The sequence below is a fragment of the Copidosoma floridanum genome, unplaced genomic scaffold (assembly GCF_036245765.1).
Source record: "Copidosoma floridanum isolate Cflo_tuat_1 unplaced genomic scaffold, Cflo_Japanese_pri ptg000022l, whole genome shotgun sequence".
Taxonomy (NCBI): domain Eukaryota; kingdom Metazoa; phylum Arthropoda; class Insecta; order Hymenoptera; family Encyrtidae; genus Copidosoma; species Copidosoma floridanum.
Genome location: NW_028321899.1, coordinates 6,102,931 through 6,129,771, shown reverse-complemented (window position 1 = coordinate 6,129,771; position 26,841 = coordinate 6,102,931). Strand labels below are relative to the sequence as shown.

At 32.5% G+C, this 26,841-nt stretch overlaps 1 protein-coding gene across 2 annotated transcripts in view; it reads left to right on the top strand.

Moving 5' to 3' along the window:
• Fur2 (furin-like protease 2) overlaps positions 1-26,841 on the top strand; it is a 918,757-nt gene that overhangs the window by 731,780 nt on the left and 160,136 nt on the right. For both annotated transcript variants that reach the window (XM_089595005.1, XM_089595006.1), the window contains exon 13: positions 22,472-22,940. In XM_089595005.1, the coding sequence (XP_089451131.1) occupies positions 22,472-22,940 (469 nt within the window). The remainder of the gene's footprint in view (positions 1-22,471; positions 22,941-26,841) is intronic.

The window sequence follows — 26,841 nt, the reverse complement described above, 5'->3', positions numbered from 1 at the left end:
AGAAAATTTGACAAAAAGGAGACGATTCGCTCATACAACAGTAACAAATTTAATAATGTTATTGCCCCTTTATTTATTCTCACACAAGTGAAGAAGAAGGATGGATCCATATTCAAAATTACTAAGCTCAACCTGCAAATGGACTACCTTTATTGGGATGAACCTAACGAACTGGTAAATTGACTTAGATTACTAGTGGCAGAAAAGTCAGCTGGAAATCTTAGTCATATAAATGAAATAAATTCAACCGTCGAGGAGCTTCGTCAAGCTACTATTACGTATTGAGCTTTGTTATTAATTTGACTTCAGTATCAAAATGAACATCGACGTAGTCGGACGTGAATCAGCTAAGTCAGAAAGTGGTATTCGAGATCCTCGAGGATTGGGGTATTAGCTCACCTCAGATTGTCAATTTGATTTCGAAAATAAAAGATTGTGCAATGTTGCATCAGCTGTTCAATCTTACGATGCTGTACATCTCACTACTTTACAGAAGAAAAAAACTTGTATTTTAGATGAACAAGAAAAAATAAGTCTACTATTAAGCAATTTGAGTGATGTATTCTCAGAAACAGTACTAAATTTTCAGCGTGAGATACACACAGTTAAGGAGATTGTGACGCAAACATCTAATACAACTCGAGAAGACATTCAGGAGAGATGGAAAAAGTAGTGAAAGAACTTCATAAACCTGCCAGACGCATCTATCTCCGTCAAAAGTTTGATGTACGTGATTTGAATGAAACATGGCTAGCTGATCTTGTAGAGATGATACCTTATGATCGAGAAAATAAAAGTTATAAATATATGCTTACCGTCATTGACGTACTTCTAAAGTTTTCATGGGCTGTGCCTGTAAAGAATAAAACTTGTCAAGATGTGACTGCAACTATGATGTCGATATTAATAGAGGGGAGAGTTTCAACTCATTTACAAATAGATCGTGGTAAAGAGTTTTACAATGCGAATTTTTAAAGTCTCATGCAAGAGTAAATAATTAATTTGTACTTTACTCTCAAGCATTTAATAAATCTCAAAGTATCAATTTGTGAGCGATTTAATAGTACACTGAAGCATGCTATGTGGAGAAAATTCAATTTACAAGGAAGCTCTAAGTGGATTAATATTTTACCTAAGTTATTGGCGGACTACAATGATAGAAAGCACCGAACGATAGCTATAAAACCTAAGAATGTATCAGCAGCTAATTTGAATAATGTTATTAAAAATTTTATGTCGAAAAAAACATTAGAAAGGAAGAAACCTAAAATTAAAGATAGACCCCAAATAATTACAATGTGCAATCCTTTTTATTTTTTTATCCCTAATCGTAATTTTAATACCCCTGGTACGCTATCACAGTTGTTTTCGAATGTCATAAATAATGTTTTATCTATATAAAATGACAGTTTATTTAGAGCCAGCCAATCAGCTGTCTGTGCCTAATATTTTTTCATATTACTTTCGAGTATACTTCAAGAATCTCCAACAGATATAATTGCAGTATCGTCGGTATAAGACATGATACTGATGTTAGAAAAAGCCATTGAAAGATCATTTACATATATTACAAGCAATAAAGGACCTAATGTTGTTCTTTATGGTACCGCAAAACATTAGTTTTGGATCTTCATATCACTTCGATCTTGTTGCATTCTTACAGACAAAAACCTATTGTCAAGATATCTTTTTATTAAGTTGAACGTATTTTTACTTACACCCGAGTTATATAACTTGTCAAGCAATAAAGTATGACTCACGGTATTTAAATCTGTCACTTAATTAATAAAATTTATTGCAATTGCTTTCCTCTTATCTAAGTGATCATATAGTACATCAGTTATATAATGTAGCGTTGCCTTAGATCCTTTTTCTTTGATAAAACCATATCGATTTTTAGCAATGATATTATCGTGAGATATAAAATGTGTGAACGTGTTGTGGATTATTTTTTTAAATGTTTTTGCTATATTAGATAATAGCGATGCAGGACGGTAGTCTGACATTTCTTTTTTGTATCCAGATTCATAAATAGGTTATAACATCAGCAATTTTTAATATATCAGACCATATTAATTCATCAATGGACATGATAAAAATGTGCTCTAGTACATCACTAATATTCTCAGATAATGACTAAATAACTTTTGTATTCATTCTGTCAATTCCTCCGTTTTTATTTTCCAATTACTTTATAATTTTTTGGACTTCAAAAGTATTTGCAGGAGTTACATGAGTCGAGTTTATGTTGCTGTTTGGTGTTTTTAAACTATGTGTTATTTATTTCAATATACTTTTACCTAAATTTACATCTATTTCACAAATACATTCGTTGAAACAATTAGCTTTTTTGACATGTTCACTTACAAGATATTTTTTTTTATCACACATTTCTTTTACATTATAATTTTTTTTTAAATCTTTCTTACTAACTTTGGAATTTATAATGTTCCTAAGTTTCTAAGAGTTTTTTTATTTGTATCGATGCTTTTTTCTGCCTTTTAAAAATTATTTTGAGGCTTTTTTACGGCCACATTAAATTTACTAACTTTGTATGGACCTATATATAATTTTCATTCTACGTAGCAACATATAAAGTGATTTTTAATTAATTTTGGTCAGAAAAGCATCATCGAAAGTGTATACACTTTAATTATTATCCAAGTTTTGCTTATTATGGCTGATTCAGCCATTTTTTTTGAATGCTAGTAACGTCATCTACACTTTGAACTTATGTTCAACAGCGTTGGCCACGATGGTTAAAAGTTTGCTGCCAACCGCAACCTTCAAACCGCTTCTTTATCAGCACCACCACCGGCCCACCTGTGAACTGTTGCTGATGCACACATTTGAATATATCTATATACACTTCACAGCGATAGTTCACAGCTTGGCCGTTGGTAGGGCTGACAAAGAAGCGCTCTGAAGTTTGCGGTTGGCAGCAAACTTTTGACCATCGGGGCCAATGCTGATTTTCAGTAATCTATATGTTCTTACTTTCATCTTAACATAAGCTTTATTCCAGTCAGTTTGATAGAATCGGAGGTATTTTATTCATCGAAAAAATGTGCCTCTTTCCCTACTGTGATGCCGAAGAAAAATTTTAAAAATCTGTGTTTATTTTTCGTCAAAACTATTAATTTTCAAGGAGATCACAAGCCCTTGTATATATTTTTTTAGTCTATTTTTGTGGCTTAAACTGAAGCAATTCTTTTTTATGATTTAAATTTTGTTGTTCCTTTAGCATAAAATGTGTCTTAACTATTTTAAAAAGTTTACCGATCGATATCTTCTTGCACTACGTTGCAACTGGCTGGGACATGAAATATTATATTTTCGGTGGAGTAATCGACTTATGTAAGTTTATATGAACATACATAAAATTTTTAAAAAATTTTTAATTGCTTCTAATTATTATTTATCATTACTTTTTGGCTCAGGCATGGCTTTTTTTACACAACCTTAGAGTTTTTAACTGTGTAAAGCCAGCCTTGCAAGTTATATATAACTGACATAATAATATTTTTAAATATTGACATGTTTGGCTCTGTGATGAAATAATTACCTAACTTGAGTATTGCAATCATGGTAATTAAAATGTTCAATGATTTTTTTCAATTTTGACTATTTCTGATTGATCTCTTTTCTTTTTAGACCTTTAATTTTGTTTTCTAAAATTATTTATGTAATCAGGCAGTACTATAAGACCATTTATGTTATCATACAATTATTTTTAGTAAATAAGAACTCTTAAACATCTCAATAAACTTGACAAATGTAATAATTGATCTTATCACTTTGAAAATATTTGATTTTCTTAAGTAAAATTTTTTTTCATTTACGTATTGCAATGAAGACCTTTACTTTATGATGGCATTATTTTGAAAGAATAACTGTTCCTTCACACAGCAAGAAACTTATTATTTTTTGTTGATCTTGCTACTTTTCAAATGTTTAATTTCATGATATACGTTAGAATAAGAAGCATTAAAAATATAATACATGTTTAAAGGAAGGCACTTAAAACTCTTATGGCCCTCACTACAGAAGCAATTACTTTAGTCCTACTGCGGTATTGGGATATTTATTTTGTAGTGGATGTATGTACCTGAAAGACATCCTACTCGAACAACCTTTTACTTTGGATGAAAGTGAATTTTTATATGGTACTGATCCATAATCTAACTGTTTCAACTCAGTATGAAGGTAATCCAACGATTCACAGTGTCTTATAAGTTTAAGTTTATATCGATGAAGATCATCAGCAGCAAAACCAAAAATCGCTTTTTCGAACATTTTTGCAGCAATGCTGGTTGATTAACTTTCAACCAATCTCACCCGGTTGCTGATGAATCGATAAAACAAAATGGAAATTAACATGATACATTTAACATAATAAAGAGTATAATTCGCGAGACTTAAAAAAAACGTAGTTTTTGCATGAGTTTCAGCTGTTTTGTTTGAAAGTTTTAAGAATCTCTTGTATTTTTACGATACTTTGTTTTTTGTTAGGCTTTTATGTGCGTACTGATTAACTATTTTTTTTAAGTTTTAATGTCTTTCCCTCACTCTTTGAAAGTAAGTTATATGTTTTCGAAAGCTTTTGTAAATAATCGTGCCCCCATTGCTGCCAAAAAGAGCGATGTAGGCTCCGTGTTTAATGTACTTAGTACTGATACATCATCTTTTGAGAGATTGTAGGTTTGATTCCTGGTAAATGATGAGTTGTTCAAAAATTGCTTCCATTAGAAAAAGTTTCTATAAGCTCTGGCTGATCTGGGGTGAACTTTTCTGTGGAATTATTTTCAGTGTACTTACCCCTTGTCCCACATGTCTTTAGGCATGGTTAAATATCAAAAATGTTAAGGCTGTAGACAAGGATTAGCGGAGTTGAAGCCAGGCACCAAGCAGGAAGTGCTGATCTTTTCCGTGAAAAGTGGACGTCATGCGACGAGGAGTCTACTCCGAGAAAGGCTACAAAGTGATAAGTGATGAACGGACCCGATGCACTAAATGTGTGAAGAGTACCAGCTTATCTGGTAAGGTGTGACAACGGTATTACTAGATATATTTTCACTGTACCATGGTATAATCAGTAAGGTGTCAGTCACAGTCATGGGTAATGGGTGTGGCAAGATACCCTTATACTCAGGTGCTCAGTAAATGGTCCTCGTGACTAGGCTAGTAAGCTGTCACGGTAACCTGGTATAAAAATGCTGTTGTAACTGTTATAAGTTGTTTTAATTAACATTAATCTGCACTTAAAAATCTTCTTGAACTGAATTTGTATATACAAGACCATTCATCACAGACAGGAAAGCAGTGCTACTATTCTACGTTTGTTTCTTTATTACGTGCAAAACTGTTTTATTTGTCAGTTAAATCAACATCTGTAGACATTGTTTCTGACAATGAGAATTATTGATATAAGTACCCTTAGCAGTATTCAGATTCGATGTCCAAATTAAATTTAAGATCACATTTGGGATCATTTACAGATTTTTAGTGTGGATAGAATTCATTGCTGGGGGGAAAAATGTTATTAAAGCTGCGATTGTGTTCAAGAAACTCCTTGATTTTGTTGTCAGTTTTCGAAGAAGTATATGTTTTATCCTTTTATTGATTTCTATACCTTATTTGCACTTTCTTGGGGCTTTTTTTCTCGAAAATTGTGATGAAAGCCTTGAAGTACGCAGTGTCGAAACGACTTTGTAGAGCCATTTTGCAATTAATTCTTATGTACGTACGGTTGATTTAGGTTAATTGTTGAATTAAAAGTAAAAACTTTGTTCAGATCATGCTTAATTAGGTTTCAATTTAAAATAAAAATTTTGTTTTACTTAAGTTTGTAGCTTTATTTTACTCCCACAACCTGACGGCTTAAAGTCCAGAAAATTTTTTCGGAGGAAAAATTTACCAGCACCCAGGTAGTGGAACTCGAAAAAAATTAGATTCAGTATTTTGCATGTAATTTCTGAGGATCTTAATCTATGTTATGTCGAGTTGAAATGTAAATCTTATTAATTACAATTTTTAAGGACTTATACGGACCAAATAAAAAAGCTTTTTAATGTTCTTACTGTCAAAAAGGAAACATTTAAAAGTTAAAGAAGTAAATTTGATAAGTACTACTTAAAAAGTCAGATTAATTTACTTTTGGTTTTAAATAAAAAGTTGCAGTTGTTGAAAACATGTAACTATTTCACATTTTTATTTATTTTTCGAAACCTAGCTCAATGCCTCAAAAATTGAAGAATACCTCACAAAATAAAAAAAATTACTATTATGACTATCACTGAAACAGTTTGCACTTCATACCTATAAGCAGTCAAGGAAACATGTAGTTCTTTTCGAAACAAAACTTTTTTATATCTTGTACTTTGGCCCAGAATGTAGTCCTAATAGTCAGAAAGTCGGATACATTAAAAAAAAATCTAAAAAAGTTTATTTCACATAATTCAAAGTTATTTTTGTATGATAAATTATTAGACATAAGTGTAGTATGTTTTAAGAAAAACTATTTAAACAATTCTCAAAAGCAAAAAATTGTGTTTTGAATAGTACTTGCTTAGTGTACTTATAAATGTGAGTGTTAGTCCCGCTCTAGCACTTATACTGAAAACACCCTTTCTATGCATGGCTGTTACACATCGCTTACTAGTTAGCCTTGAGTTCGTTTAGTTCTTATAAGGGCCAATTCTCTATTTCCTCCATTCTCAATATCCGTGTAGCCAAACTAATACTAGTGTCAATAGTAACACTTATTTCGCTCCAGTATCCAGTATCTTGAACAGCTGGCTAACAAATCAGCAAATCATAGAGAAGAACAGCTGAGACCCTTTTGTCGTCAATAGAATAGCCAGCGAAAATGCAGACTGGTCTTTTGGGATACAACAGTGCCAACCACAGTTGAAAAAGAACTTGCTAATCAACAGAAATGGATCTAGTACCTAGAAAGTAAAGTGAACGAGTACTCTGTCTGGATAATTTTGACCTGCTAATTGTGACACTACTTAAATTTTACGAGAAAAAAGTCATCGCTATCGCAGCTCTCTCCGTGAAATTCTTTCCCACTACACCAAATCTACCAATAAATGAATCAGGCCCTGCATCTCCGTTACTTGCCAATCGTGACCTTCTCAATTTTTTTAATCCTCCCACTTTGGAAGAAAAGCAGCTCCCTTTGATATTGAAACAACAAAAAACATTTTGCGAGATCTCCAACTACAAAGCCAATAGGGAAGGAAAAGTACATCAAGACTAAGTTCAATGTAGAAAAATCCAGATCTAAACTCTTCGACGCAGACTTCGAGCAATCTCGAAATCCCCACTCTCCACTAAGTTCTTCTTAAGTGGAGAAGAACGAATTTTACAGTCGTCTTGAAGACCCTGGCCAATTGGACGAAAGCAAAAAGCACCCTAAAAATAAAGGCACCTCCTCCCCCCCTAGTTACGATTTTGGACCAAAAACTGTGGCTTAAGATCAACAAAGTCCTTATTGTGGAGAATATTTCCATCGACTCCGTAGCCTCCACCTCTCATACACGTGCATGTTCCCTGAGAACTTCTAAAAACTATTTTATAACAACGCTGCTTCTCCACACACAGTGGCAATTAAAAGCACTTCAACAGCCGCAGTAAGCATCGTACCTTGACTCTAAATTCTTTGATCAACATTTAATTTAACAATTTGTTGTTATATAAGGTCCGTTACCAGATTGTTCGATTTTGGCTCATTTGAAATGATTTTTTAGTAGTGCAGGCTGCTACAGAGCTGATGAAGCTGTGTGAATAAACAAGTGCATAGCAAAGATATTCTTGTCGATTAGTAGTACAGCAGTGACAGTTAGTAGTACAGCTCCAGTGACGAAATGGTGGCGTGCTAATGTTGTTCCACAGCGTGAAGTCATAAATACTTATCTCTATCACAACAGAAGAAACTTTCGTCAGTGTAAAACCTTAATTTTGTTACCCAATGAAACATGTTATCTTTTAACTTACATTTTAATACTCACTTTGTGTTGGATAACTAGCAACTATTACTAGTCAAAACGCAACAAAAATTTCAATTTTTGATGATTTAGCAATCAAAGTGACTAGAGGTTTACTGCTAAGTCAGGAGTAGATTGTTTGCTGATAACTAGAGTCACTAATAACAGAAACTTTGAATGGTATCAAGCTATACCTATTTACCGTAACTTCACCTTAGTTTAACTTGGCTCCTAATAAAATTTAGACATAATACACAATACAGAATCATCACATAACAAGATCTAAGCTCACAGCGGCTTAAGTGGTAGAGTGCTTGCCTTCCGTCTGGAGGGCTCAAGTTCAAGACCACGCTCCGTCACTTTTTCGTGGGTTCCTCTGTGGTTTTTTCCACATGTCCCAACCGCTGTGGAGATCCTCATCAGCATGGTGTAATGATACCTTGTCATCTGAGAGTAAGGGTGACGTTGCCTGGCTCTGCAATATAATGCATACCATGCTGTTAGAGCAGTAAAAATCAACGGTGTATCGTATTATTAGTTCTTGAGTATACAAGTTTAAAAACACATAATAAATAGATTTAATATGGCATACCGATATCGCAGTAAGAGACACAAGGCCAACCACAAAGACAAAGACAAAAAGACAAAACAAGAATTAAGATTGCTTCCAATTAGTAGAAACTTGACGCCTACTTAGGTGGCACTTGACAGGCACTTGCTAAGTCCTTGCTAGGAACTTGCCGGGTACCTGACAGACACGTGGCTGTTACTTCACGGGCACTTAGTAGGTCTTTTCCAAGTCATTGGGGGGAGGGTCATGGCTTGTCACTTTACAGACATTTGATGGGTACTTGACGTTCACTTGGCGAGTTTTTGATGGGGTTTTGTCGGGCTCTTGGGGGACGCTTGGCGAAAAGCTGCTAGGTACTCACTGAGTAATCGGCAGTCACTTTGAAAGTACTTAGTGGGCACTTAACGGGCGTTTTATGGGTACTTGATGGGCACTAGTAAAAAATAGTTCTGAATGGGCTGAAATTGAACAGTCGTAACGGGCCTCATTTTAATACAAACTATTGAAGGCTCTTATTTCCCGAATTTCGAGTCAGGGTACGTTGGTTTACACGCTAGTTACAGCTGTTTTAGTACTTTTAAATGTCCCTGTATATACCAAACACAGTTAAATTAACAATTACGTTTAGTTTGTCAACTCTTTTTCGAAGCTTAACGTCCAGGCACTGTACAAAGTATTAGCGCTCTGCCGCATAAGAATTCTTTCTCCGTGATTTAAGAATATTTTGTCTATCATTTTCTTGATATCCTTCACTCTTTGCGCCTTCTTTTTCTTGTGCTACTTTTTATGATAATCGATTTTCTGCAGCAGCAAACGTGCTTGTATCTTAGAGCTACCTGGTTAGGCTTTAAAAATGCCATTAGCGTATATAAATTCACATAAGGTATTAGGCAATTTTGCTTATATTTGCGTACTTAAGTAATACATAATTTTCTCTATGCATATGACTAACTGCTACACTTTTTGCTTCCTCTGTCTAATATCTTCCTTTATTTGAACCTGAACCTATCTATCAGCTGGTACACATAATCGTTCTCATGTGTAAAAGCACATCCTGGTTTCTTAAAAGGTCACTCTCATAATTGAGCCATTTGCTGTAGAAGAGCACAGATAATTATTTTATTTTAGTTTTGTGGCAATATTCTACACTGTTCTTAGCAGAAAAAAATGTCGTAGTAATCACGAAGACTCTGAACGTGAAATAGGATAAGACTTGACTCAGCTTCTTCAGCCCCCTCTAAATATCACAAATAATTGTTAAGGATCTCTTGAAGAGTAAAATAGTGCATCTATTATTTTTCTTTGCAATGTTAATAATTCTTCATAATGTTTAAAAAATAGTTAAGCCTTAAAATTTTTGTGTTTCTAGATACATCTTAAGTTCTTTCCAACTTCTAAATATTACATTTGTTTTTTTTTTTAATACATACAATGTACTTAGAGATTTATTTAATAGGTTACTACTTTCTACTGGGGGCTGCGTTAGATTTTCTCGTTATTATTTTCATTTGATTCAAAGACTTCATGTTTTATTTTTTAATGATAATAATCCATTTCAATGATAATCTTAAACGTTAGGATGACATTTTAAAAAGGGGAAGTGTGATGAGAAATTCTGTATCCTTTGATTTTTGCTAAAACTGAGTTTTATGAGTGTTAATGATATGATTTGTTTTTTTTTTAAATACTCGCTGTACTTTACTGTACTGTACATAGGAACTAGCTAAGTCCGCATAACTTTCCATTGTTATTAAATTACTTCTTACAAGCATGTAAGCACAGCATAAGTCACCTTTCACAAGGTTATGTAAAAAACTACATGTATGGTATTTGGTTGAGAAAGCACGTGTACTTTATACAGAAAAATAATAAGTGGTTGTAATATTTGTCACTTCATATTATTATTATAATCCAAATTATACTGTATTTATTATAATTTATTTGTAGGTGTATAAATCTGGTTGTGCCAAATTTTTTTGCTCACTATGTATTAAACTTTACTGTTAATACGTATTACCGTGACATCAGTCTAACAACTAGATAAATGGAAATCATTCTGACTAATCTAAGAAATGTAAGAAAAATTATGCTATTGCCATTTTTATGAGGCACTGCACAGAAATTGTTAAACTACGAAGAGACAGAACTCCCCTGTCCCTTCCTCAAATTGAATTCATAGTATTTAATCTATTTACATATTATAACAATAAATAACGCATACATTTATTACTATACACACCTAGTTGTAAAAGCCAGTGTTTCTCTTATTTGGCACTTTGACTGGTACGTTTAATGAAAAAATACTTCGAATTTTTTTTTTCGTCACGAATTTTCTTCTTACATAGGAAAAGTTCATCTTAATACACGTAAGAAAATTGCACAATTTCAGTTAAAGGTTTGTTTGTCTTTAGTTTCAGAAAATCGGTTAAGGGTTCAATATAAATAAGTAATTCAACGTATTATGAGCGGCGTTGGCTCACTGGTAAGCGTTCTTGTTACTGATACAACGCTTTTCTAGGGGTTGTGGGTTCGATTCCCAGTGAATGCAGATTTTTTCAAAAACTGTTTTGTCACATCGGGAAAAGTTCCTATGTAACCCCGGCTGTTTTCGGCGAATTTTTCCGTGGAATTTTCCTTCAAAGCAATTCCAGGATTTTTTCCTTGCCCCACAGGTTTTCGGGCCTGGGTAAATGCGAAACAGTGTTAGGAGGTAGGGATTAACAGATCCGATGCGCCAGGCAGGGACCGCCGGCCTTATCGGCGAGGAGTGGGCCTTGAAAGATCAGGCTTCTTTGGGGATGCTAATTAGCCTGGATCCGATGCTTCGACAGAGAGCGCCGGCTTAACCGGTGAGGAGTGGACGTCCTGAAATTAAGAGCCCTCTCCGAGGAAAGACTACACAGTGGCGAGTAGACCCGATGCAACGTTGGTGCAGAGAGTGTCAGCTTAATTGGCAAGGTGTTTCACCGAAGATACCCGCCCTGTGCCCATGGATTAGCTATAACATCAGTAAAAGGGTTGGTCAATGGGTACGGTAATACACCGCCACAAATGGGTGGTGAGTAGGTAGCCCCAGCGACTTGGCCTAAGAGCTGTCGCGGTAACGTGGTAAAAAAAAAAAAAAAAGTTATTTAATTTATTCTAAATATATGTTTCTATGATGTTATTTAAAATAAATTATAACAAATGAAAGAATGTATGAAATGAAATAACTGTCTTGCTTATCATACATATAGTGTGATCGAATAATCTTAAATGTCGGTAATTTTTCATGAAATTTGGACTTACTTGAAAAAAATACGTTGTAGAGAATTAAACAATGCCAATCGATTGCAATAAAATAAAAAAAAAAACATTTTTCGCTAATGCCTAAAAAAATGGCAAAAATGGTAAAACACGGCTTTTTGCGTCGGAAACGAGTAATAAGCTTAAAAAAAAAAAAAAATTATTTAATGAATATAAGTATGCGTGACAAAAAAACAAACAAAATAAGCTCTAGTTTATTCCGATTGGTCCAGTGGTTTCCTCACAAAATGCAAAAAATCTCGTTTTTTGAGCCAATATTCAAAAACTAATAACTCTCTTTTGCTTAAACACTAAGAGCTTACATTCAGCAGAGGTGTAGCTTTAGTAATCTTAAATAACCATACCAAATTTCAGTAAAATTGGATGGACAGTTTTTGCAAACCGCAGATAAATGCAAAAAATGGTACTTTGGCAAATCAGCTTAAACATAGTTGTTTACAGCGTTTGATGCAATTTTTTTGCAGGATCATATTCTTGAATACTTACTCTACAACTTACTTAAGTATTAAATGTTTTGCAGTGTGGAAGTTGGTTATTCGTTCCCGAGATATTGTTATTACTCAGAGAGTTTGCTGTCTGAACGTACTCGTTTGGTAACACTGGAGCTGAGCGTTGGAAAGTGAACGTGGCCTGTCTATCGGTGGCTGCAGTGGCTCATTGCCCCTTTCCTGCCATGCTGCCATGCTAAAAAAATATCCATATGGTTAATAATTTTTTTAACAACTTCTACACTGGAAAAAAATTTGATGCTTTTGTTAGTTATAGAGTAAGTATTAAAGAATATGATCCCACAAAAAATTGCATCTAATGTCGTAAACAACTTTTTTTAGGCTGTTTTGCCCAAAGTATTTTTTTTTGCATTTAGCTGCAGTTTTCAAAAACTATTAATCCGATCAATGTGTTCGTGTCATTCAAAAGTATTTAGGTAAAGTACCTGTGAGCGTGAGAGAGTTAATTTGGTTGCGTCTTTGAAACGAGTGTAAGACTCTATTCGGTAATAAAGCAGTGGATACAAGCGTGCATTTCAAACAAACGTAAGACTTAGTCTAATAATAAAAGACGAAAAACCGAGACTACTGTTTACAGTAAAAAGTAATTCGTAAATTTTTTACTAGCATTTATAAAAATCTAAGATTTAGCATTGGCTTACTTAATTATACATATCGGGATGTTGGATTTTTTCCAGCTTAAAATTACAAAAAAATTTTACTGCGTCGACTCACTTAAAAACTGAAATAAAGTGTAACAAGAAAAAAAGGACCATTGACTAGGGTTCTGATATTAGAAGCATTAGCCTAATTATCATTATCCCCGCGAGTTCCCGCATGTAGGATTAGAACCATCGCATCGGTCACCCTTGTGAGATATTGCAACTGCTTGCGTGGAAGCAGTGGCTAACCAATGGTCATAGATGAAATTCAAGTTAAGAACAATTAAAATTTGTTTGTGTGTTGTAAATGTGAATCAACGAGTTTATAATTTGTATTTTTGTAAAATGTGAATATTCTCTGCTTATTAAATTTATTATATCATTAAAAAAGACTTAACTTAATTATTGATTAAATTTTTTTTCTGAACTTGTTGATTCAAGATTACGAATAACAGTTGGTGATAAAAAATTTTAGATTTAATTAATAAATTAAATACAAAGTAAAAAATAAATTACTAATGCATCACATTGGGCAAATATTCATACAGTAGGTCAACGTCAGTTAGGCGTAAAATACGCTTACACCATTCCATGCATGTTGGTAAAACCATTTACCACAACGCCAAGTCAATGATTTAAAAGTAAAGCCTACTGAAAGTATAAGCCAATAAGGCCTTCTGGCTGACGGATGGTTTCTGACGAACAAAAATTAAATTATTTATTCGTACAATAAATCAACAAACTGCGCCTTTCATTTAGAAGCTGAAACGTAACAGTTGCAAAATTATTTGATATTTTATACATTAAAAAAAAAATTTCAGTAAAAACCTATACTCACAGCGTTTACAGTAGTATACAGTAAGCATATTTTCTATTAAGGTGGTTCTTCACCTAACCCATTTACTTAAACTTTCAGGGAAACTTGGAGGGATTGTTATTAAAGTTATAAGGCATCTTCTCTTAAAATTTCAAGTCCCTTTATCAGGCAAATTTTTGAAAACAAGTCAGTCAAAAAATGCACTTTTAACATGTATTCTTATGTAGGTTACTTTTCCATACGACGATATCATGTAATATCTCGTAAAGTAGACTTAAGATCGGAATAGAAAAAGTTTGTAGTGAAAGAAGAACTTTTCAGCTTTCTAGTAATATAACAAAAGTATGGGCTTATTAGGGAAATAGTAAACGATATTTAATCGTAAACGTAATCAGTTATTGATCAGCGAGAGCGAAATGTCTGCCGTGTAAACGAGCAGACGCTCGGATCGCGCGCGCAAATTTAAAATGACTCACTTACTAATATGGCAATAAGACAATCAGTAAAATTATTTTATGATTAATATTTGTTGAAAATGAAAATTAGAGTTTATTTTTGTGTTAAAAACGTACATAAGGTAATCATAACAAGAAGCATATCAATATTTAGTTCTGAATATATTGATAACTCATAAATAATAAAAGTAAGTACTTATATAAATAAAATAATTGAAATATCATGCAACATAATGTTTAATTTAATAATATGGCCATTTGTAGCACTATTTATTTTCAAAGAAATTGTATACTTTTTCTATAACTGCAAGATTTTTTGTGACTCTCGGTTTCCCTTCAACATTTTCAGTAAACAGGACACGTAAACCTTCTCTTTTATTTTTGTCGAAAGCCTGTTGCATAACCTCATGAGTGATTCCTACCTTTGACAGTTTATTTATTATTCTTGATGATAATGTATCTTTGTACCTCAATAAAGTCGATTTATTGAGATCCATTGTTATTTTTAATTGTCTTTCCTCGTTAATTTGACACATGCTTTTTGCAAAATGTTTAATTTCAATTTTTGTCTTGAACACAACTTGAAGAAGTTTTTTCAGAGCCTGGACATCCTCGAGAGCATTTTGGAGTGCTTGTGGTTTGTACTCTGGTACAATGTCCCCTAACAAAGCTCCAAGAGTAAATTTACCTTTCTGCTTTTTTCTGTCTTGCAGAGTACATTTAAAAATTTGCAACGAGTCCGCAAACCCTTTCACGCAACTGCTAAATTCTGTGTACAGCGAACATTGGTGCATGAATCTGATAATTCTTGGGTTATCAAACCTTCGTGAAAGATTATAATTTATTAGTTAATTACATAAATAAAAAAAATAATTTATAAGCCTGAAAATAACGTACGAGAATCCATTGTGAGCGAGTAAAATAATAGGACACTTGAAACCCTGCAGGTATTCTACGAATCTTTGACAAGCGACCTTGGCAGACACAGCAGTCACACGATGCTCGTATAAGTGTAATTCACCTTCCGAAATATGAAGTCCTGTTATCTGTGTTGCTGCCTTTGTAAATGGCCTGGATGGTATAATATACGAGTTGAAATCATTGTCCTCTGCAAACGAAGCAGCTGAAATCTGAAATAAAGAATCAGTTTTCCATTTCAAGTACATTGGAATACACTATAATTACCATGAGTATACTTACTTGGACAATATCATCTAGGTGAGATAAGCCAGTAGTTTCCAAATCGTAGAGTATTATCTTGCAAGATGTTAAATCGGCTTTTTCTTGCGTGAAAACTGTGTCAGTAGAGATAAGACTTGAAACATCTGTCGATGCAAAACCACTTTCATAAGTGATGCCCTCTTTTCTGTCATAGGATGCATTTTTAGAAGCTCGTAGATTTTTGAGAGTTCGTCTCCTACGTTTTATCGTAGTAGTTTTTGAACGCACTGACTTTATTTGTCGCAACACATCTTTTTTTTGTCTTGACAAGGAACTTCCGGTGCTCTGTCTAAGGCCTATTTTTTGGAAAACCGAACTGGAATATTGACAGCCCATATTTTTCTGGCAAATAGCAGCGCTCACACGAAAAGTCAATGACTCTGATGCTGCATAATGCCTGGCTTTTGGGCATTTCGTTGAGATGATTTGATTAATAGATTCGTTAGCCTGAGTTGAACCACCCTCTGAAATTTTTTGCGACTTGGAGGCATAACGATTTATAAGCTCACTTACTTTTACTTTCAAATCTGCATCTGTCAACGGCTTTCCTTTGGGTAGATATTTATGGGTATATTGTTTATCCATATTACCCTCGCACGAAGCTCCACAGAGAGTGTGATCACCATAAGCATGGGGAACTATTGCTTTCAAAGCCTGTGCAATTTTTTTGGCGTCCCCCTTATTTTGTTTAATGGCTATTGAAAAGCTTTTACCAAAGTAACTAATGAGGCTTGGTGATAATTTTAGACTATACAGATGACTGGTGAAATTTTTTTTCACATGATTAAAATCGGACCATTTCTCCACTTCATAATTTGCTTTTCTTCTAACAGATGCTATTGTGCAGCTATCATCATCACCGATTAATGTCCTTACTTCAACATTCTCTTGTTTAAATAAATTATTGTCAGTAAATATTTGAACTGCCATGTCTGCTTCCATAGATTTAGCAGACCCTTCATAATTATTTCTGCAATCATGATCTTCTTTGGGATGTCAAATCTTGCAGAGACGACAATCCTTGCACCTTACTGCAAAAGCAATCACTTTTCCCGAAAAAAATCCGATGGCTGTTCCATGACCTTGAATATTATTATTTTTGTATTTTAAAAACTAGTTGGAAATCAATTTCAAAAAAAGCTTGGGTTTTCCTATAACTCCTTTACCACTCAAACTATTGTAAGATCGGCTTGTCCCTCGTTTTTGCCACCTGGTGTCATATGACGCCTTTAAAAAAACTGGAGGAAAAGGATCGTGATCGTTTCGAGGTTTCCCATTCACTCTGCATAACAAAAAATGAAGGATTAAAGAGATTGGAACAGTTGAGCATGAAAATTAAAATGAGGTTCATTATCCTTTTAATATTGTATTTAAATATACAAAATTATTTTTTTACATATAATTGTGTATATTGATTATTTGTAGTTGTAAAAATAAAAATGTAAAATTGGTAGATAAGAAATTGAATAAAAATAGTGTATAAATCATCTTGTTAAAAAATTAATCAGAAATCACTAACAAAAATCTTAAACAAAAAAACAAGTTATTCGAATCACAACTGCTGGGTAGTTGTTAAATCTTACAAATTCTGCTCTGGTTCGTTCTCTAAAGTAAGTTGTTTTTCTAATCGAATGGCTTCAATGCACGACTCTTCTGCCACTTCTTCTATTGCACGACCAACTATTCTTTCGCACCTTTTTGTGGTTGCTGGAGCAGGACTTGTTACGTCTATAGCTGATAAAATTTTATTTACATGCGTATCTCCAACACCAGCATCGATCATACCTGCAAATTTTTTACATTCGTTTAGATCTTGTATTTTAAACATTACTGTACATATGTTTTATGTACAATTCCTTACCAAAGGCTAATTTAACATTAACTTCATACGTCAACGAACTTCCACTGATACGTTCATTAGTGTGAACTGTTTTTATAATATTGCACTTCGTACATCTGACTCTGAATAGGCTGGCCAACCCAATTTTTCTCTCTTCCTCCACATTCAACAATGATTAAGGAATCGAACAATCTTTACACCACAACTGAGAGGCCAATGTTTTGATTTCAACAACATGCCTTGCCTTTCCGATTATACGAGACACATTTGTGTCATCCTACGAGTATTTAAAATGAGTTAAAATGTTTTAAAAGTAAGCTTCCTTTACATTCGTGGTAATTGTAGAATTAATAATACTTACACAAGCTGCAGCTTGTAGAGCTCGTTTTTTAGCCGCCGATGCCAATATTTTATCTCGCCTTAATTGTACTTTCTTTTTAACAAATTTTCCTTTCATTTTCCCGCTCGTACAGCGGGCAGGATATTTAGGTGGCATCACTATTTTGTACGATTACAATTATTTAACTATTTCACTGACTGATAAGAGATACATCGGATAGTAAAAACAAAAGTGAAGGGGTTACGTTTGTGCGGCAGACGACGCTCGAAGATTGTATATATAGGTACATGCAGAAATCGGCGGCAACGTCTGCTTAAGTAGGAGCGTACATGCCATTTTCAGAACCTTGCGTCAAAAAAAAATTTTTTTATAACTCTTACTCTGACTTTATAAGCTTGTTTATTGGTATGTAAATGCAATGATATTATAGTCAAGTGCCAGTACAACATATTTTATGTTGCAAATAATACGCTTATCGAAAATTATAAAACCACAGGGTCCCGTGTCGCTTTGATACGGCATCATCGTGAAGAACCACCTTAATTATGTGGTTAACTGAGTTTTTATTTTGATAATTCTGAAATCAATAGTATTATCAAAGAAACAATTACTGTTAAAGTCTTCTAATCAATTAAAACAATTTATTACATTGTTTGTTATTTTGAAAAGTAATAAAGGTAATACAGTATGAAATGAAATTTTTTTTTTTACAGAAGATTTTTTTAAACATAAATATAAATTTGATGTTTGATATATTAATCAAATCTTAAAGCCAGAAAATACATTACGTAAATATTCCAATTTACTAACACCAGAGTGAATTAAAGATACAAAAAAATAAACAGTTAAAGAAATCATTTTCAGTAAAGAAATGTTGAACTAAATGTAAATGACTTTGAATAACGATTAAAATAAATATTTCTTACCATTTGCAAACAAAGCAGCAAAATTTTTCTCGAAAATGGTCTTATCTAGAATATTAGAAAAAACTTATTTACATACGATAATAACTTGTTATTTTGTTTTATAATGTACAGAAATTTTCTTAATATGTGAGCATAAGACTTGTATATCATCAGTACTACTTTTAAAATGTGTGACGAGTCATAGGATTCATAAGAAATAATAAGAAATTAGTAAAATGTATCATTTAAAGTAAAGCTCCAATGATTTTTAGAAAAGCCTTCAAAATAGTTGGCAGAACAGTATAAGATTTACGTAATACACGAGCACATTTATAAAATAAATATATTATTTCAAGAGTAGATTTTCGTCAAACTTTTCTAATCAGAAAAATACTGCCTCTCAATTGTTACAATAGATAAAACTCTTTAAGTGTAATTTTTACAGGTTTTATTTTAAGTTTCAAAATAACAGTACAAAATTTGTTCTAGTAATTAACAATTTTTTAAATTATAACTGAAAGTTGGGGAAAAGAAAATGAAAAATTTTAATATTTCTTAAAAAAAATATTGGATAAGTTATGTTTTAATACGTTTATTGATTTTAGTAATTATTCAGTTGATGTTGTTATACTTATGTTGTATGATTTCATGAAAAAGAAATTTGCAGTAAAGTTTTTATTCCAAGAATCACATCAGATACTGCAATTACTCGATCAATGCCTTTTTAATTTACACAGAAAACTATTTGCATTAGATACAAAAAGGTCTCAATGTAAATGTCTCGGGAATATGGGTTTATACTTGAATAAAATGTATTTTGTTACGATTAATCATACGTATTTCTGTTAAGATGCAAAACTAAAGATAAGATTTTCGTTTCAATACAAAGAGAGAATATTTCGTACACTAAAGATATTGCTTAAAAACAGATTATTAATCAAAATTTTTTATTTTTAGGTAGTAAATAATTTTTTAGTTATTTAGAACAACGTTTTTTGAGTAATTTTATAAATTGATTATTCACTAATTAATAATAAAAATAAGGACGAATTGTTATTACTATTATACAATTTGGTTAAAAAATTAAATGTACATACATGTAGTATTAGCAAAAATTATGTTACATTATGTTAGAATAACTAAAAAAATCATTTTAAACTATTTATACATAATCACTTATACATTTCCAACGAAGTATTTTTTAATATGATTGCTTAGACTACGTTTTGTAATAATATATTTATACACGGTTCTGATGTAATTTTTACTTTAAAATTATATGTCACATTTACATAAAAAATATACTTGAATGTCATTAAAAAGAAAAATTTAAAGTTATTCTACATGACAAGTGTTGGAAAAGTATAAATGGCAGTCATAGTCAGTGTGCGTGTATATTGTACACTGGCAGTAAGTTGCACGCGCATACTCTCTTCTTATGTGTGTTGGAAGTGTGTGGCCAAGTTTGTGTTGTCTGTCATGCGTATGTGAGTGATTGTATGTGTGTCCTCTTGCGTTGGCTACTAGACACATGCGCTGCAGTTCAGTTGACCCTAGACATCAATCGAATAAAGGCATCTTGGTCAGCCATTTCTCTCTTTGTACCACGTGTAAGCTCTTTGTTCACTTGCTTTTATCTTCAACATCGTTGCAGTGAGCAAAGTAAAACTCATTCATGTTAATATAACATTATTGTCTGCAGCTTGCAGAGTGAGTAATTCAATACGCTAGTTTATTAAGTAGTATAATTCAAAGGTCAATAATACCTTTCACAGTGGTGCCGTGTATATGTGAGAAGAGGACTTATGCACGAGAAACTCGTAACACCCCTGCTCTGATTTGTACGTACTAATTGCACTACTTTTGTTGTGCAGCTTAGAGAGATGTGCATCAGTAGTATTAGTGGCGAGTATTCGTGGCACAGAAACTTGGTTAACTCAACAGATAAGCTCAGAAGGAAGGTGATTGTTTTAAGTGAAGTTTAGTATTACACATACACTCAAGTGTATATAGCTGTGTGTTATTAATACTAGCAGTATCGTGTGGACTCAAAATTTTGTACATTTGACTATTTGGTTATCTGAGTTTACTTGTGTATTATATAATCAAGTGCTACTAATATTACTATAATTATTAAACTCATAATTTTTCTCCTTTGTATTTTTTTTGATCTTACAATAAATTATTATATTTTTCATTGTTATTAAAATAAGAGCGAAGTGTTAATTATATTTATTTCACACCTCTCTTGAATGTGTGCTCTGTTCACTGGTGCATTTAGGGTGCTGAGAGAGTATAAAGTCCTAGTTTTTAAAGTATTCATGATGCAATAGCTAATAACCTTTTTAAAAATTTATCAAGCCAAAGGATAATGTCTCCAAGGAAGATGAATTTTTTTTTTGTCGTACCATGCTATTAGTACTATTATGCAGTTATTTTCACTTTCTTAAAGCTCTTATTTACAAACTTTTGTTACTTACAATCAAATATTTTATATGACATATTTGTATTTGTATATACCGATTTCCACAAACAAAAATTTTAATCATGCACAATTTATATTTAGCAATACTTTTTTGACACTGTTACTTTTCTATTATTCAACTGTTTGTAGAACTAACCATATGTGTTAATTATCTGTAGTACATGAGTAGGCATTGCTTATGATTTTAGAACCACAAACTGCCAAGACGTTTGCTTTCTATTATTTCCCATATTTTGCTTTAAACATGTACCTAATTATATAAATACCTTACAAAATGAGTAAAGTTACTTAGTCACTACCAAACTTTTTCATTTATATTACTAAGTAAGAGTTCGTCAATTGTTTTTTGATACCATTATTATTGTATGCTGAACTTTGGTAAGAAGTACGCGATCATGAAATATAGATTTGTTTGTTTTGACCCACATACTGCGATGTTTACTGGATTCAAGCCTTTAATCAATTGTACTTAAGTTCTTAATCCAATTTTTTTTCATCCGCTTCCGTTGCGAATCAGCTCATTTTCAATTTTGTATCTGATGAATTGAAACTGGAATTTTCCTAACAACCTGTAATTTCTTTTCCTTTTTTTTAAATCACATTTTTTGAATATTATTTCCTAAAATGATAATCGTAAGTATTCTTTGTTTTTATCTTATTTCAATTGGTATTTACTGTTATTCTGATTATAGCTATGATAAAAAAAAATTTTCGATTAAACAAGCACCTCCTTTTAGAACTATCTTTTGTGACTCTAAAGACCTTTATTTCCACATGAGACTGGCAGCCCGTGCGCAGTGCTATCGCACACTTGTGTAAGTGCGTATGTATGTCGAGATCCTTACACAGTAACAGTAGATAGCTCTAAGTCGAGTTTCTTGGACGAATCACGTCAATAAATTGTATACGCCACACGAGCGAAAAGTTATGGCTAATGCTTGTGCGAACTGACGTACAGGTGTGATCGCAATCACCTGAGACTAGTACCGTAATATTACATTTTGAAATTTCAGACAGTTTTTTATGGAATAAAGGTTTGAAGTTACCAATTACCTCCACGTACGCCTTTTTTTGCAATTCTATATTTCATCTAGAGTCACTAAATTTTAATCTTATGGGTAGTTCTAAATCTATTTTGTCACATATTTTTATTTTATGACATTATATAATCGTGGTTTTCTTGTCAACTAAAGCTTATCTAATGAAAATGCCTGTTTTATCAGAATGTATCCTCTTATTTTATCTTCTACGATAAATCAGGATGTTCCTAAAATAAAGCATTACTTCTTTCAATTACATTAAGTTATGTTTTGCTAACATAAAAAAGCAATCTTTGATAAATTGCTGTTTAAAGTAAGACATTAATTCATTTTCCATGACTTTTTTACAGGTGAATGTAGACAATCGTGTCCACTTGGCTACAATGCAGATAATAAACGACGAGAATGTGTGTCTTGTCCTAGTGGTTGTGAAAACTGCACACCATTAACTTGCACAGTTTGTCAATCAGGTTGGAGTCTCAACGATAGGGGTATTTGTACTGTTAGCTCCAGTAATCAATGTAAAAAGTTTTATTTTAACGATAACAACGTTTGCAAGCAATGCCATTTAACATGTGAGAGCTGTTTTAGCTCTTCTGATGATTCATGCATTACATGTCGAAGTCCATTACTTTTGCAGAGTAATCGTTGCGTTAACCAATGTGATGTTGGATATTATTCAGATGTCAGAAATTCAAGACCAATTTGTGTACCCTGCTTACATACTTGTAAGACTTGCGTTTCTAGATTGAACTGTACCTCATGTCAAGATGAGCTACAACTTCAAAGCGGTGAATGTAGATCTGCTTGTGCCTACGGGTTCGTATCCATACTTAGTGCTTAATACTTTATTTTTACACCCAGTTAAATAACTAAAAAACATATTTTTAGTACATAGCTTTGTACATATTTTACGTGATCCTTTTCATTAGAATACTACTTTTATACTTTCATCAGTCTATTACGTTCAAGCAAGCAAAAAAAAAAAAAAAAAAAAACGTTAAAAATAGTCTGTTCTGTCATCCTTTCTTCATTATTTGACACTAAGTTTAAATCAATGTAATTAATTACTTTGAACGCTATTTTTATGAAGAAGCAGTAACATGTAAACTGAGAACAAAAAGTTACTCCATTACACTTAGAATTTATGAAAGTAAACAGTCAGAGGCACGTTGATCTCTGTGGTGTATCGAAACAGCGCATATTTTCTATGTGAGTATAAATCTAAGTGTATCAACTAACTAAATTCATGAGAAATGAATTAAAAATAGATTGTTACATTTTTATTGGGTTCAAATATAGTATAAAAGTAAGTTAAGTAAACTTTCTTGGCTCAGAAGGTTCACACGTATATGGAGCCACAAGGACGCACCATACACACAATAAGTCAATGCGTGCGTGAGAATATCATATTAGCAGAAAATTGCTTGCTACTATGTACATAACAACTGTTACGTAGACTATCAAGTTCTTGGATTAGGGCCATTCAAATGTCTCGCACACAAAATTAAGAAACATAACTTACTGATTCTTGTCTTTCTTATCTAAACTTCTTTCCTCCAAGGGGTTTTGCTGCATGTAGGTAGATAGGAACAACGAATCATTCTTAACAGAAGATAAAAGGGTTTATTCTCTGTACGTTACATCTCCTGAATACATGTAGCGACTATCTACGGTATTTATTGCACGTATAAAAATACAGGTACTCTTACTACACTCAGTACACAACCCGTCAACTCTTTTGATCTCTTTCTCTCATTGATTTTACTTGCCACCTATACTCAAACTGTAAACTTACTTACTGAACTATAAGGATGACACTGGCTTGCTGTATACCAGCTTAGATTTTGAACGGGATCCCAAAAAAGACTGCCGTGTGTACAATTTAAGTCATAAAAACTAAAATTTAGAAAATTGGGCAGAAAAAGGTTGCGTTCAAAGGAGAAAATTAGATATTATGGCTCAAAAAGTAGGAATTAAAAAAAAAGCAGTAGAGAAATCTATATTAGACTCTGAAGCTAATTAAATCATTAAAAAAGTGATAAGAATAGTTCTTATAAGGTAGAAAGTGGTAAAAAGGTGGTGCTGGTGGTTGTTACAGATATAAGATATATGGTATGTACATAAGTATACTATCTGTAGTCTGAACAAGTTGTATTGCAAACTCACTAGCAAACCTTTTTGTACTGAAGCCAGTATTCAGATATATTGCTGAACTAGAATTTCTGTATATGCGTGGATCGATTTCTAAGAAAAAATTAGAAGTAGTAAATATGTCAATTAAACAAAAAAAGTAGTGTTTATGCATTCAAGTTTATAGGTAAACGGGATAGAAAGCTAATACTAAAAAACAAATGTATGCTGTGAGGGTCTAAGATTTTTGACAAAATGATTGAAGTTTTTATAATAGAAAAAAGTAAAAAACTATAAACAGTTAGTTCACAATGGAAACAAAGAACATTTTGCAATTAAACGTACTGTTAGTCAGTAAGTATCATAAATTAAAAATTTAATGGAAAGCACGCTTTATTATAATTTCTACAAGGTCAAGATGAAAGTGAAGTTTGTCAGAGGTGATGGCAGAGATTTATTGGTTAGTAAAAAATAGCAATATGAGTAAACAGTGGTGAAAGACAATAAAGAAAAAGGAGAGAATCAGGACACTCCCTTAGATAAGCAAAAAAATTTTTATTTAAAAAATACATTATGTTCATTAAAAATTTTGGAGTAGTTTTGTACAAATATTACTTATAGGTTACAAAGAAGATGCAAATGTAAAGTCAGTGTATAACAGTGGCATTTCAAAAACGTTCATCACAGTTAGTATAGAAAAAACTGGGGAGTTATGCAGGGGGAGTGTACATGCGGCAGCACTGGCCACTGTTTTGCATAAACGAGTATACTGGTATACATGAAGCTAAGCCTGTTTCTTTTATTTTAATTGAAAAAATAACGTGTCGATCTCTCTTTAAAGTCAACATTGTATAGTATTAGTCTTCTGTTATTGTGTTATACAAAAAAATTCATCAAATTCCGCATACCACTTTCTTATAAATTCGATTTTTATGTGACTCCTTCATAAGGCTAGTTGTTAAATTAAACTTTTTTTAACGTTTGATATCTAAAAGTAAAAAACGGTGTCCTGAAACGTTTTTAATTTTTATACGCGACTTTTTAACATCATTACAAAGATTCTTTAAAATTTCAGGAAGATCATACAGAAAACGGTATATGTGATGAACGTCCAGACCTGGAGATATCAGTATTATAGAAACTAAAGATCTTTTAAATACAAGAAAAGTTTAGATTATTGGATGTTCTCACGGTGTGAAATAAGATTAAATAACTTTGTAAATGCTTCAATAGAAATCTAGAGAGGAAGAATAATCAATCATGCAGTGAATAATATTCATGGTCGTCAATAGTGAAGAAATTTAACGTAAAGGTTAAATCGTACTAAATGGCTAGGGCAATGGCACCCAAAAAGTGGATTATATATTATTAAAAAGAAGAGGAAGCCCAGTAACATACTATCTCTAAATTGACGTTTTATACTATAGTAGACTAGAAATTTTTTAATTAAATAAAAAGTAAAACCAAACAACACGCTTTCTTGTACTTTGTTAGATCGCATTTCAAGTGATCAGAAAATTCAGAGCTTCAAAGTCATAAAAAAGAAAAAGATAATGAATAGAGGACTTTTTTATCGTCAAATAATAATTCTATATCTTGGAACTGCAAATTATAAATGACAGACAAATCATGCAAAAATATTAATTTGGAAACAAAAAATCACTTGAAGTGAACAAGAGTGACATATTTAGCAAAGTAGTCACATCAAATAAAATTCAATATAGGCATTAAAAATTTTTTAAACAATGTAGGACCAGTGTTATCATTTTAAAAAAAAGTAAAACTTGACAATGGTTTTTGAAGATAGAAAAGACATTAATTAACAACATTTTTAAGATGCAACAAACAAAATAATAATGTTATATACATAGCAACATTACTGTGAGAAAGTAGATGGAATTTTTAGGGCTCTCATCAATGGTTATAAAGAATAAAGGTAGGAGCAAAGGAATAACTTGAGATGTATTGGTAAACAACCAAAAAAAAACTGTGAAAATTCTTGTATTATTAATGAAAAAAAGTCTGAAAAAGCTAAATAATTTTTAAGTCTACAGGATAACTAACTGGTATTATACTTTTAATTCAGAAAGATAATTTTAATAATTTTAAGAAACCATACAAATACCTGTACGTGAATGAAACATGAAACATAACAATTCTTTTTTCTCTATAGTACATTTTATCAATTCATTATCAGTCCTTACGCCGGGTTTGACGTGGAGATCTAGTTAAGAAACAATGTAACGCTATGAAAAAGCAATATTAAAAATCGTAAGAGAATGAGAGAACAAAGGAGACTGATAACTAGTCCCTCCTATGCATTGCCTCTGCTCCCCCTCTCTGTGCACTGGCTTGAGCTCTCTCTTTCTCTCCCTCTCTTTTACACACTTTACAACTGCATGAGATTATTTTACATAGGATCTTTCTCGTTTTTTCTTTGGCTCACTGTGCAAGTACTCTATAGCGGCCGTCTCACCACCCCGCACTACCCCTCACAAGATTTTTCTACTGTTTTAATGCACTTTCATTGTCGGCGTAAAATGGATAAATTTTTTGAATGTAGTGTATACAATATAGTTTTAAAAAA